At 39.7% G+C, this 15346-nt stretch overlaps 1 protein-coding gene across 11 annotated transcripts in view; it reads right to left on the bottom strand.

Moving 5' to 3' along the window:
* Window positions 1-4942: 4942 nt before the first annotated feature.
* The window catches only part of slc2a9l2 (solute carrier family 2 member 9, like 2), a 56507-nt gene continuing 46103 nt past the window's right edge, over window positions 4943-15346 (bottom strand). For 8 of the 11 annotated variants that reach the window (XM_062563835.1, XM_037491252.2, XM_062563836.1 and 5 more), the window contains one exon: window positions 4944-6678. In XM_062563835.1, coding sequence (XP_062419819.1) covers window positions 6442-6678 — 237 coding nt within the window. In that variant the 3' untranslated portion in view covers window positions 4944-6441. Of the gene's footprint in view, window positions 6679-15346 lie in introns of all 11 variants that reach the window. The other 3 variants (XM_062563839.1, XM_037491255.2, XM_037491256.2) reach the window with 1 other exon arrangement.

The following is a 15346-nucleotide window of genomic DNA, read 5'->3' as shown; positions in this document are numbered from 1 at the left end:
CTGTTCTGTATCTGCTGTTTGGCAAAGGAGCCAGTAGTGTAGTCTGGGTACTATAAACAGCTGTGGCTAAAAATGACAGCATGAGAGCATTGGACCTGAACCAAAAGAGTGAAGTTAGGCCTGGCAGCTAAGCAATGAGCCAAGAAGGTATACATCTACAAAAGATCTATTTAAAAAGCATACAGCCGAGCACAGTTGCAGATTGAGGTGATACGTAGTTTCATAACTACCAGCTATTCCAGTCAAATTGTCACATTATTTCAGACATGTGAAAGGATTGTGTGTAAATGAATCTTTTCCAAATACCTGTTATCAAATGTCTAGTATTCAGAAGGCTTTACAAAAGAGGGAATTTTGTGTGTTTTGTCATCGAAATATTAAACCAAACAATTGTGATTCTAGTCACGCCACATACGGAAGGGATTAAGCATGGACACAAAGGCTAATCCAGTGTAATTACTGTGAGAGCTCCCAGTCAGATGGAGCTCCAGTAGGCAAATAATGTTCATCTTGTTCTATTAGAGACCTTAAAATCAAGATGTTCTCCCATTGGACAATTTATGATCATAGTTGCTTGAATATACTTTAAAGTCTCAAAATTAAACTCTGTTTGCACACCAAAAGAATCAGAATAAACCTTTTTGGCTTCAAACGCCTACGAATACATGACATTCGACTCCAGTTTTCACTTTGTTCTAAAAGTAATAAACACAGACAACAAGAAAAGTAGAATGGATGTAAGTATTGACAAATAACAACTATACAATAAAGTTTTAAATATTTATCCTAAAAGTATTTATATATATATACGAGCATAAACTGTACTGTATAAACAAAGACAACACGTGAGATGCAGAGACTGAAGAGTAACGCAAGGACATCCTCAATGTCGCAAGGACAAGAAAACATTTTGAGATTCCACAGTGTGAGTAAAAGAGATCCGCCGGTTTATTTGTGAACCTGGAAGGACAAACATGTCTCAGGTCCACATTAAGCTCGTGCTTTGTAGATGGTGCAGTGGCGAACTGTCATTTTAAACTATTTCAAGACACGAACGGTGTGTTTCTCTCCCATTAGGCCAACGGACCCACACACTGACCCACATGCATGCATCTGTCTCTGAATCAGTGTAGAATTATAATACTAATGCTACCAAGAGTTTGTGCATTGATAGACAAGGAATTATTCCTTTATCTGCGTTGCATTGTGTGCCTTTAAAAAGGATCAATTTATTTGAAATGGCAGCCACAACACCTTTATGTATGATACATAGTTGTGTTTAAAGCTTATTGTGCTGAACAGGTAATGTAGCTTTATATTCCAGAAGTCTACTTCTAGTTTAATATGCAAACCACTTTTAAAGATTGAAAAACATTATTCATTGTGTTAGAAATATATTTAGTTGGAATGCCCAATGAGAACGTGTCTTGACCCAAAATGTACCATCCGCTCAGTGTTACTGTATCTTTCGGTTTCTGTTTAGAAAATAAGCTCTGTTGCAAATGATATATTATAATATACACCCATTAGGTTGAATGCAATTATCATGGTAATCGCCAAACACAATGGTTGAAAGCTAACACCATGAGGCTTACAATTTTAGATGGGATATTAATATTATCACAATGAATAGGAACTGTACTATACGTGCACTTCTCTGTATTGGAAACCTTATTTCATGCAAATGCAACATTCTGGGAAGAAATACTTTGGGAATCTGGTTTGTTGTTGATTTGTTGGTTCACCTGCAGCTGTTTTGATGCATTTACATCGTTAAAACAAATGGTTTACTGTTTTGTTTATTTGATTTTAATCTTTTAGTCTTTCTTTAGATTTAGAAGAGCGTCATTGTTGGGAGGCTAAGCACCCGTGGTGAGGTTCCCTACACCTTACGTGTGCAAGTATAAAAACTGTAGTAAGAGTGAGGACTGTACCATTGGTGTTGTGATGATGCCGTGTTGCTCCTGAGTCGAGGTAGGTTGCACCCCTGGCCACTCCCAAGTGTAGTAACAACTGTGAACACAATGATCTAATCTCCAGCTTCCATCGTCTGTTCCCTTCTTTCCCCCAAAAAGCATTGCTTCATATGTTTTGAAGCCTTTTCCCTGTCGTTCAGTGAAATATGACATTGAAAAGGTCACCCTCCCCTCGCTGTCCGGAAGTAAGCATTTGAGCATGCAGACCCCTGACTGGGCAAATGGCCAAGCTTTTACTTTCCAAATGAACACTATACAGTATCTCCCGAACATCACTGTTATTGTTAAATATTGTCATAATCAATAAGAACACTGTGCTGATTTCCCGACATGATTCAACGTGTGACGTAAATCTTTGGTTTGTCTGTGTGGACCGTTCTGAAGAGCTCCTTGTGTAGGGTGTAGGTTAAGTGTAGGTTAAACCCAGCAGCCCGCTCATTAGCCCGAGTGGGTCATTTGCATGACAACCCCCTCCTTCACCGCTGCAGTGGGGAGGGGTCGGCGTATCGCTGCCTGAATAAGTTGCCTTTTCCCGTATTGTACAAGGTCAGTCAGTTCTGAACTGGAGCTGCAGATCCTGGCTTGAGTGGTGGCTGTGCACAAAGCACACGTGTTCAAATGTATGGTGTCGCTGTCGCAGCAGCGGGTGTCAATCCCCCTTTTAACTTGTGCATCTTGTTAATGGCGTCTGTGCAAAACGGCTTGCTTTTTGTTTGAAGATTATACATTTGTTAGAACCTTAACATTACTAAACACATGAGATCTATTTGAATCAATGAACAAATCAGCGCTGTTTCTTCATGTTCCCTCGGGTAGATCCCAATGTTTGGCTCTTTTGATCTGCGGCTTATTCAATCGTGACTACATTTATAATTAAATAATAGTGTAGTGTTCAGTTGAGTCTCCACTGTGTAAATTGCCTATCATTGCCTTGTCACACATTTAGGGAGGTCATTTTGGACTGCGAGTCATTTATTCTGTAACACACAGACTCACATCCCACTGCACCGTGTAAAGTGATGAAGGGTCATGAAAGTTAACACAGTGCCTGAGCTTTCACTTCATTGGAATAATGACGTTTAAATCAAAAAGTAAATCAGTTCATTGTTGCATAGCTGATGATAATTGTCTTTTTGATGAGCGTAGACCACCGTTAAGGAAAGTCTCCAATGTTATCCCAGCTCTCAATGAAGGGAAGCGTATATGGACCACTTTCATTTAGTCAGGTTAAATGTAGTGAACCAGAGGAAAAAAGGCTCTCTTCACCTGACTGCTGCTGCACTCCTAGACTTTTACTTGCAATTGAAAGGGATGACATGCAATGGTTTACTAAAAGGCTATGTCATTCTTTCAATATCCTGCACCAACCCCAACGGTTAGTTAAGAGGTATGGGTACGCTTATTTGTGCTTTAGGAGGGGACTCCAATGAAATACTAATTAAAATAATATTGAATTCTTCTGATTCCGGTTGTGTTCCCACAACAGTTAATTCACTCGCTAGCTAGCTTGAACATTGTTATCCTCCATAGGATAACAGGGTCAGAGGGGGGGGGGGGCTGAATTTTCATTGCTGTTATCACAATTAGAGACTGACGATGAGACTACATATTGTACTAACACTGCAATTCACTTTCTCAATATGTATCTGAGGCTGTCTAAAATACTTAAGCTCACTTGAGGTAAACGAACAGCCTGAAGGAGAAAGCCTGTGCTTTGGGGACACAACAGCCTTCTAAATGGAGCTGCCAGTTGAAGGACCCTTTAGCCAAATCACTGTTTTAATGAGTGCAAATGTCAACCTAGGTCTCGAAGATAAAGCCAAGGCAACCAACTCGAAATTCAAGCATCAAGAATATCCGCAGGCCCTACTGAACCCTGGGGGACAGGGTTCAAATGATTCTCTCAGGTCTGTCTGCAGAAGAGGATCAGCAGGTTGATACTCTACACAGACAGCAGAGTGCCCCAAGGTGCAGGTGTGGGAGGCTTGGATTCAACAGGTCAATGTCAATTTACAACAGGACCTGTGTTTGCAAACAATAAAAATATAACTATATTGCACACAGGTATAGCAATTATGACAAATTGCAATTGCATTGATTTACATACCGGAATGAAGTTAGAAATCTCACACCGGTTATTAGAATGATAATTGATCTTTGCTGCTTGCTTTTCTCTTAAAATGCTGGTGATCACATGTAGAAATACTGCACAGAGCTGTGGATGCAGCTGGTGGAGAGAAAAACAAAGTGGGTTAATCCCCTGGCTGAGGTGGCTACAGTGGGAGGTTTAGGAGTCTCCACATGCTGTGTGCATGTTAGAATCATGCATGTGGGTAGAATAGAATAGTTATTTCTTATTGGTTTAAACCTAAACGTTGTATTAGGAGCAGAAAATAACCCATTCCCCACTGCAGAGAAGCACTGGGATACTATAGATACTGTAGCATGCAAAAAAACACCGTCTCACATTTGATTTCTGTTCGGTTGTTTGCCTTTTGTCATAATCACTCCATGACGAGCTTTCCCTGCACCGATTGATCTGCCACAGTTGGAACCCCAAATCCATTGTTTAAAATCAATGATTAAACTTGGATAATATCAAAAGAGATGAGGTCTTTGTTGAGGACTCACAAAAACAAAGTATCCGTTTCTTCTGCTCTAGTGGCCTACTTTCCAGTCCTAAAAGGGTCAACATTAAAATATGCCCTCAGAGATACTGGACAGAACCAGTCACTGTTTCATCACATCAAATACGTGTACTATAAATACTTATAAAGGGAACAACATCCTTGGCTTGAGATAAAAATGTCATATGGGCTGTGATTTTCATTTTCATCAGATGGAGGACATTTAAACCTGGGTAGTGTAAAATAAATCATCCCCTCCTTCCTGCAAGCACGGGGGACGTTGATGCTTCCTTTTAACTGTTCTTAAGGTATAGTTTACTGAAAACTGAGCATTATACATGCCAGGCAATATCACGAAAGCTAGCATTCAAAACATTTCAAAGTGTACGCAACATCTACACAGCACCTCCTGCGCCCACTTCTTACTTTGCATAATGGAAAGTTGATTTAACAACTTTCCAGGATATCCAAGAGGTCGTACAAACAGTGATTTATCCCTCATCCTTTTTTTATGAACTTCAACTAATTAAACATGAAGTATTTATGTCCTTGCTGTCTGCCAATTCATCTCCCACCAGAAAATCTTCCTGTCAATTATCCACTAATGCTGCAGAAAGTGTGACTTCTCGAGAGTAAATTGCTGGAACAGAGCTATGGGACAACACTTTATTACTCAGATATTATCATCGCCTCACTTCCACCGCCGGCTCCCCAGTTGAACGAATGGAATCTGTTTCATTTCAACTAAGATTTCCCCACCTGTCTTTTAAAAAAATGCCATGTGGATACACGGAAATCCTTTTGTCCATTGCATGACATACCCAGCTGTGTATCTGTGTCCATTTGAGCGGGGAGTTGGCTTGAATAGTGGACTTTAAAATGCAGCGTACACCCCACTGCGGAGCAAACTATGTAACTGCTGTTCAATGATCCTCCTTCGCCTCCTTTCCCCATCTGCTGGGAAGCATCCTTGGCTCCTTTCAGATTTGGAGCGGCTCCCAAAAATTGTTCCCTTTAGCGTTCCTGCGCTCCATTGGTTCTCTCTCTCTCTCTCTTTCTCTTGTTGTCTATTTTGGAAAGTTAACCAAGACATCAGTATTACGGATTATAATTTTAATCCTCCAAAATATGTCTCTCATCAGACTGTCTTTCGATGTCCGCCCCCTTCTCAATATGAAGCTGCTTTCAGACGACCACAAATGATATTGCATGCTGCTACAGCTTGTCTGATTCTAGTGTAATCAGTTCCAAGCCCAAAGTGTGTAATTAAACCCATTAATAATTGGCTTTTACCCTTGATTGTCATAATTTCCATCTTTTTTTTACAAATCTATCAATTTGTATGAGTTTTTCACACCATGTAAAATGTCCATCAGTTCTGTCTTGGAGTCAGTTGGGTAAAACTGTCCTAAACACAGATCACCAAGAAAACAAAGTAAAGGACAATCTAAGAAACCTGTGTGAAAATAATAATAAGCGACCTGTGTGGGACAGTGTATCAACTGTATAGAATTGATGCTGCTTTGTGTTCACAGAGTGCCACCCAGGGAACCGTCTTGTCATTTAAAAAAATGTTTACACAATACATCAATATTTCATTGTAACACCATCCTTTTTTTAACCATCGATTGACTACAATAATAATAATAAAAAGGTTTCTGCCATTACAAATGAGTCATTTAAAATATATACATAATTCCAAAAGGCATTGAAACAAAAGCTTTGCTCATTGATTTGATTTAATTAACAATTCATTAAATAAATATGTACAACAACAAACGCTTCTAGCCTAAATTTCAACCTTGCTCCTCCAAATTAGTTTTTTACACATTGTTCGGCTATGAGGCACTCTCCATCTTGGTAACATCTTGGGCTTTTCCACTAATGTTGGGCTTACAGATCAGCTCCATCTCACACCCGGGGGAGGGGGCAGGGATTTTGTTGATCTTGGCAAAGCTCTGACTGATGTCCATAAATGTTTTATTTTTGGTCTCAGGAAGAACAACATAGAGGTAGATAGATCCCAAGACGCACACCACCACAAACACCAGGAAAGTGAAGGACTGCAACTTGTCCTGCACAAAGAGAAAAGACAAAAATGGTGTCAAGTCAAAATCAATCCCTAAGTATAACCACAAAGAGTAAAAAAATGAATAACCTTGTCCACTGTGATATGCCAATAATATAGATTAGGGACAGATTTAAAGATGCATACTGACTGATTACCCAGAGGGAGATTTATAGTGCGAAAGAGGGTTTGTGTGTGTGTGTGTGTGTGTGTAGTGGTGAAGGGGGGGAGAATGAAGATGAAGAGATTTTGCATCAGAGGACTCTACTGACCCACCAGTGATGTCTCTGAGCTATAATACCTTGCTCATGACAGGACAGAATTCGGCGGCACTATGTAACTGGATTTTGAAAACATTGTCCAAACAACCATGACCTCAATGAAGAACTACTCTGATTTCAGCTCTTACATCATCACAGCTGCTAGTCTCTGACACTGCTTTCCTCTGTTGAGTGTATTTTATAACAGCACACACAAAGAAACAGAGCATTGTGAGATGCCCCGACCCAGTTTCCATGTGACGTACAGCGAACGTGCAAAGTGAGCAAGTTCCTCCGAAAACGCCGCCCTCCTCTCCCAGTTACCATATGAGATGAGTTGCGCTGCAAACGGGACATTTCTGAGACTACCCCGTCCGTCAATAATCACATTTTAGGCAAGGCCAAGTGGATTGGGGAGAATGAGACGGCCCCATCTTCGACGCAGCAATTAGCTTTTGATCTGCTGTGGCGGCTCAGCGTGGGCTCACCTTGGTTCACACGCAAAGAAAATAAGCATGCACGCAAGGACTCACGAGGACTGAGTGGCTTCGGTCAAACACAAGAATGAATTTGTATTTTCACGTCTCATGCTCAAACACATGTTGCAACCAGAGTGACATAAAAACAAAGCAAGACAGTCGGGCACAGGCCACGACACTGCAGGACGGAAGAGAACAGGACAGGACTAGACAGCTAACGTGATGGAACAATGCAAGACAGAATGAGACAGGCCGAGACAGGATTGGACAGGTTCGGAAAGGGAGGGTCAGGAGTGGAGAGGAAAGCAGTGGCACAGACAGAACGGGCCAGAAGTGGACAGGACATACATTATTAGGGTGGGACGGCCCACAATGGAACATAGCAGGACAATACAAAACCAAAAGGGATGAGGGGCAATGCAAGACAGGACAGAAACGGACGCTCTTTGAGAGATTAGACGAGGCGGATGGAAAAAGGCTACAGCAGAATGGAAAAGAGGATATAGGCCAGGTTCGGGTAGAACTGTGTTGGTCGGGACAGCACTAAGACGGGACAGTACAACACTGGAAGGAACAAAACAGTGCAAAAAAACCCAACAGAAGGGGAGAAATAAACAAATAACATAGTTCTACATCTGATGAAGACACTGTGCAAATATATCAAGGTACAGAAACTTTACTTTGCTGGAAGATAAACCGTCACGGTCTCCGGTTTGTGGAGCAAAGGGTCATCGGTGATAGAAGTGTAAACTGTGGGTGTGTCATTTGCTTTTATTGATTGTTTAGATTCATCCCAATGGGAGCCACACTCAAAGTCAGTGTCTGCGGTGCTTAAGAGACTGAGCTGTACATGACATGTCCACCAAGGGCTTTTTGACATTTTATGGATTACCATATGTCAGTTGTGTCTAATAGGAACATTCCAATAGAAAGAATCATTAATGGATCGTATGTAGCAAAAATAAAGCAATTCATTAGCAAGGCATACAAATAGCTTACAAATGTGGTATACTGATGTATGTGATTGATGGCTCATTTGTCTTTATTTATGTCACTGAATCACTAATAATGAACTTCCAAACGGACAAATACATTGCAATGGATAATCTAAATAATTGTGATAATGGCTTTTATTGTGTCTAATGGCTTTTACCATTGATTGCCATCATTTCCATTGTTTTGACTAAATCCATCAATTTATATGATTTTGTCACACCATGTAAAAGGTGCCGTTAGTTCTGTCTTCAAGTTAGTTTGACAACTGTCCTCTGTTTCTAGTATTTTCAGCTTATTTCTTCACCAAGGAAACCACGTAAAGGACAATCTAAGAAACCTGTGTGGAAGTAATAAGCGACCAGTGTGGCAAACTGCAACGGGTTGCAGACAGTGTGTAAACTGTAAAGATCCTGCTTTGTATTCAACGGAGTGCAATGAAATCAAAATATGCTTTAATGGTGGTTAAGAGGTCAGCTGCTGCATGATGCACTCATGGGAAAAATATAAAAGATGTTCCAAGAATCTCTGTCGTACTAAAGATATGACTCTTACTACAATGCTATCATTTAAGAAAAGCTTTACAAAAACGTATTGCGCCAGTTGAGAATATAATGGAACATATTTCTGTAAAACCGAGGCATTGCATATTACTCTCAAATAAATATTTTCCCATGGATCCACTTATCTCTGGATAAGTCAACACATATGTAGGGATGCTTAACTGTTTTGTCACTTACGCTCGGGAAAACACAAAAGCGTCAATTATACCTCAAAGACATTTTTAAACCCTTGAACTTCCGTATTTGTAAATTCAACATGTCATAATAATTTGAGACAAATAAATTGAAATCACAATGGCTATTGTATAGATCAGGCATACGTAAATCCTACTATTATGTGGCGTATTGTCTCCACAACTGTGACCTTCACCACCTTAGACAAACCAATTAAAATGCAGGAAATGCTTAAACATTTAAGTGTTTAATTCAACGTTTGTTTTTCTCTCTCTTCCAGGACAAAGTGTCACTTTTGTCCTCTGCAACACGCTGAAATGTTGATCAATGAACACAACAATGCTTAACATTGTGTGAGTCGAATTCCAAGATGAAAAAGCTATTTAAAACTGAAGCGGGGGCAAGAAATCACTTAACGAGCTTTGGCTCAACACAAATAAGAAGCCGAAGCACAAAGACGGGATCAGAGGTGTCGCCATCCACTCGCGACAATGACAGATAGCCGACTTGTTAGTATCAGAAGCAAGTGGCTATTAAACTTATTGGAAAAGCAAATTGAACAAGCAGAAATGGGCCCACCAAACGAGCTGCACAGAAATACTGATGCCATGCTCGTCTCCAGGTGTGACCTGGACCTATTGCCTCATAGTCGGTCAATGTCTGTGTGCCAGTCTATTCATTATTTGATTAATCAAAGTTATTTATTTGAGCATTTTTACTTGCCACACTCGACAAGCAATTAAAAAAGTTTCTAAACCAACCCTGGCAGAACCCAGAGTGACACCTCAGTGTTTTTCAAAGAGTGATGTGACAATGCAGCGGTAAAATGTCTGAGCAAAGGATTTGAGCTGGTTTCAGTTGCCAATCATTAAACCAGTGAGTCTCTGCTGTGATCAGGTGTGCCTGGAAGAAAGTTTCCCCCAGCAGAAACCCCATCAAAAAAAAAGCATGCAGCTGGAGACCAGGCTGTATTGCTGGGCCCACTGAAAGGACGGGAGTCACATGAGACTTCTACACTCAATATCAAGTCCTAACATCCTATTGAGCTAAAACAAGACAGATGGTTGAGCTTGGTTAACATGCTTTTCTTTCTGTGTGAATGTGATGTATTAAATGATTGTTTATACAGTATTGAAGAATCCTGCAGTGTTTTCACCATAAACATTACATTACATTGTAAAGCTTTTTGCCACCACCTAAAGCTGCTTAAAACTGTTGGTACATTTCTGCACAAGTCAGCAGAAATCCTTTTCAAATGTTTGCTTGAGTCAAAATAAAATCCCCAGAGTACCATTAGAGTATAAGATTTTTATCTTGATTCGCAATGTGTGCTCTGGGTTCCCAGCAGACTGCCAGGTGGTCCATTATTGAATAATTTTAAAATGAACTATAAATGATAAACATTTATACGGTATGCACTGAGAGCGGAACAGAGTGTGTGTGCACAGCGTAAATGCGTTCTATCTTCTAAGGGTGCTTGGGTGAAACTAATTGGGGGTCCAAGTTCTCATGGTGTAACCTGCATTAACATATTGTGTTTGCCACCTCGAGGCAGTGGAAATATGCTGTGAAAACAACGCTGACATATGATCCTTTTAAGTCGACACAGGCAAACAGTTTTTAAGAAAACAATAGCATTTATTTGTAGTTTTGTTTGCATGATTTCAAATCAAAGATTTATTCTTTCTCTACAATATTGCTTTCAATGTTATATTTCATAATAAAAGGGAAGTCACTTTTTCCCCTAAGCGCTCTCTTAACCTTGTTTCACTTAGCTTTTTATAGACAGATCTTTGCCCTTGGTCATAACGTCCCAGTTATCCCTCATTAGATCCTAATGGAATTTGACATTTCAATCTTTGTGAGCTGTAGATATGTATACTGAAGTCCATCTACTCTTAAACTTAGTTCTTTTTAACTTATTCAAGCACTTCTACTCTTTTCGTTTGCTGCCATTGCAGAAAGAGTCGTGGGCTTGTGTTACGCAAAAACAATTTAGGATTGAATGAATACATACAGTAAGGTGCACAAATTGTGTATTGTTTATTAGATGTTTAATTATATTTCAAACTTTAGAAACAATAGATTGCTTTTTTTTTTAAAAGGAACTTATCTTGTCCTCATAAACTTGGCTGACCTAACATGAATGCAGGAAAACCTTCATGCTCCAAAGCTACGGTACAATATCGGCAAATCCATACATGCATATGTCTGCGCTTCGTAATACCCTTTGAATAATTGCTTGTGATTTGCAACACATTTAGAACTGAGGCACCAGAGAGAGAATCCATAATGCATAAATATGTTATTGTACCTTTATCTTCTCACAAATCATTCTGGGTATTTGTTTAAGAGGCTATTGTCATTTTGTCCAACTTATCTGCCCTTTTAATCTTCTATTGAATTTCTAACACTCACTAAAATGATTATGCATGTATGAGCATCATGGCTGTTACTCATGCATCATCATCAAGACTTTAGCAAACAAGATACTGTTCTGGTCACAATCTGCTTAAAGAGAAGCACAAACGACATCAGCAAGGTCATAACCTTGTTCTGACAACTGAAGGACGGACTCTGAAATTCATTGAAAATTCTCTGCTGTATCCAACGCAAAAGCTAATGTGAGGATACTATACAGCCAGTAAGTGGTTTTTCATTTTAGTGATTGCACAAGAGCAGATATACGGATCTTTTATATTTATCTCTATTTTATCTATAGGGCGACTGTGAGTGAGTGGGGAGCATGGTCGTCGTCCTCCGGTCCGAGGGTTGGCGGTTCGATCCCTTGCTAACCCGCATGTCGATGTGTCTTTGGACAAGACACAATATTGCTCCTGTAGCTGTGACTACAGTGTGCGAACGTTAGTTACTGATGAGGCAGGTGCCACTGTGTATGGTAGGTCCTGTCATCAGTGTATGAACGGGTGTGAACGGCTGACGGAGCGTTAAAGCGCTTTGAGTGGTCGGAAGACTAGAGAGCTATACAAGTACAGTCAATTTACAATTTATATCTCATGACTGTTAAATTGCATACTTTTACTTCTGCAGCTATTGTTAGGCATAAAGAAATGCTAAACCAACATAAATTATTTTAGTTGCACCTTCTGGAACTACAGACACAGATTAAGAGGGTCATGGAGTTGAGGGAGGCTGGGTGGCAGGCCAGTGCTGCTGGGATGAAGGATTGTGTCGGATGTTGGACTATTGCTGAAAAAAAAGACTAAGACAAATGTTTGTTAAACTCATTAATGTTGTTCAAGATGATCTTCAGTAATTAACACGGCAAAAGGACAAAGCTTGATAGAAATCACCAAAAAGATACTTAAAAGATTCAGAATGCACCAGAGAGATGCATTAAATAGTATTTAATATTGTAGAACAAAGCACTAAAGACTCTTCAGCTTGAATTAAGCAAATACCTTATTTTTAGGTATCCAACCAACATCCTATCAACTTTAACAAAAGGGAACCTAAACTGCAAAAATGCCAAATCATTTCTGGTTTTTAAGTCTCATTCCTGCTAAAGTCTATGTGCTGCCAGCTGCTGATGCTCCGACCTTTACTTTTTTTTATTAATTGTTAAAATAGATGTTCCAGCCCCCACGGGGGATGTCACTCTCACTGTAACTTCGAAGGACAAATAGACTACGACAAAAGTCAGCGCAGACTCTTGTGATTAAAGTGAATCTTTGCTTGCGGCACGCTGCCATCGTGATGTTGTCTTCCTCAAATGCTCTTCTGTCTCAGCAGAGAAACATGGCAGCTGCACCAAAATGTCATGTGTGGCAGAAGAGGAGAGACCCCCCCCCCCCCAAAAAAAAATAATGATATATATAAATATATTCTTGAGGGTAACTCAAGTGTGACTGTGAGACAAAATGCAAACGATACCCACTCACATCCAAAATGAAGGCACGGAAATACAGAAACTAAAAATTGCAAGAGTCAGATACGATTCATTCATTCACTGCCCAATGATGTTAGAAAAGAAACATAGAAAACATAGAACATAGAAAATAATTTGCTCTTCTCTTAGAAGATAAGAATATAGTATTGTGGCGTTGAGGCGTTTCAAGATTAACTAATTAATTTAAAGCTAAATATTTAAGCATTCTCTTACATCATTTGATCTTAAATGCTCGCTTTAAGCTTTTAGAACATTTATAATTAGATTGTGAAATACTTATAATTCGTCGAGTTCAATTTGAAAACATCATACATATTGTTAATTTGATATTCAATTGAACTTTCTTTAAACTTTCTCTTTTTCGACAGTCAGTTGTAAACTACATACAGACGTTAAAATAACTTATGGGACTAAAATAGATCAAAAGTTAGGCATTATTGGGATGTTCTCGACCTCTTCAAGACAAAATTCTCTCTTAAAGGACAGATTGTATCTACGGGTATGTGACCCGTATCCGTCACGTATTTGTTGAGATGAATATAAAGACTTGACAGGCAGAGATGAAACAGACCATTGAAAGATGATCAATGAAAAATCAGCTACCACAACTTGTCTAGTTCATTTAGAGTAGCTCACATGAAAGTGCAATGACTTTTGTTTCTCCCATAAAGCGGCACTTTAAGTCTGTGGAATAATGGTGGGTATGAACCTGCTGATTTAGATTTTCATCAATTAAAACTAGTGGGAAGAAGGTCCTCTTGTGATAAGCACCGCTCGGGGGACATGCTTGTAATAGTAGAAATTAAGGGAAAAAAAAATAAGAACAGAAAACCCGAGCGCCTGATTATGATATATTTTGCATTTGTGAGAAAAAAAAAATGACATCAAAACTATGAATTACCAACAACAGACTGCATCACCCGGGCAGCTTCAGTTCCCGCCCTGAGGATGCAGGCAGAGAATGTGGAGCACATAGGAAAGCAGAGGCCAGACCTTCTCCCTCATCCTTTCTACCCAAATTGACCCCCAGGTTTGGATACTGTGGGTGCAGTCAATGCTCCTCTGTCTGGCAGTGAATTATTCCACCAGCAGACAAACCGCCATGTGACTCCTCTCTGCCGGATGCCTCCAGCACAGCCAGAGTCACACGGTTTGATTTTGGCGCACAGATAAATTTAACATTCTCCCCATGCGGTTTCTCTTCTGGGCCTGGGTTTGGGCCTAAATCAGCTGTATTCACACCTTGCACCAAGTGTCACACATTTGTAATTGTCGTAACATCGTGCAAAGTATAAAAAGATTTGTGATCCGACCTTGGTGCTGGTCGCACATCCTCAATCAATACCCTTTTGAGAACGGGCAACAGAAAAAGGGTCGTTGCTGAAGACAGCCTTTGTATGTTCTTGTATTAGTGGCCTCTGTGATTTCCCATCACAGCATGTCAATGGAGCTGTGGATGCGCCGCTGATCTCAGTCATATTCTTAATAATAATAATGTAAATCAGCTTCTGTCTGTCCGGCGGAATTGCATTGTTCTCACTGATTGTGGTCTGGTTCTAGAAAAGCAAAGCTCTGCCCCTCCCACTGCTTTGTGGAGGATACGGTTTCACTTATTGCTTTAAAAGAAGTGACTTTTTCAGTGGCCACATATCCTATTTTACTCAGGCCACTCTCAAATCACAGGCCTCGTGGAAGGAGGAATCAATTCAGGATTTTTGACATCTCATCTTCAGAGCTGATTACCTGGGGTACCTAATCCCTTTGGGGTTGTCCTGTTGGCTTGGGAGGGAAGCTGTTCATATCTCCAAATGACACTAAAGTAATTTCCACAGCTCCCATCCTTTTTTACTTACTGCAATAATTCAATAAATAAAATAAATTAAAAAGTACTTCGGTAGTAAATTATTTATTTTTGTCGGACTGTTATTTTAAACTTAGTCACATCAGTTGTTCACAAAAAGACAGCAATCAGCAACTGACAGTGACCGACAACTAATTGAATTAATCATTTCTTGATGAATATGTTTTCAATCAATGAAATCTTTGTAATTATCCCAACTACTCCTTGTTTTAAAATATGGCATTTTTTAACTAATTATGTAGCATTAGTCTCTCTAGATTACATAGTCAACAGACATGTATACTAGTGATGATTATTGTCAACTTTTTGATTTTTGTTTACATTTTTGTAGTAAAATAAAGTGGCATGCTAATATTCTTTGCCTTTTCCTAAAAAATATTTAGTGCTCTGCGGAATTAGGAGCCCAAACTGAATGCTAGAAATAGTAATCAAAAA

Source organism: Pungitius pungitius, chromosome 8, assembly GCF_949316345.1.
Source record: "Pungitius pungitius chromosome 8, fPunPun2.1, whole genome shotgun sequence".
In the NCBI taxonomy this organism is placed as follows: Eukaryota; Metazoa; Chordata; class Actinopteri; order Perciformes; family Gasterosteidae; genus Pungitius; species Pungitius pungitius.
Note: the sequence above shows the minus strand (reverse complement) of the source record. Positions and strands in the feature narration are given on the sequence as shown.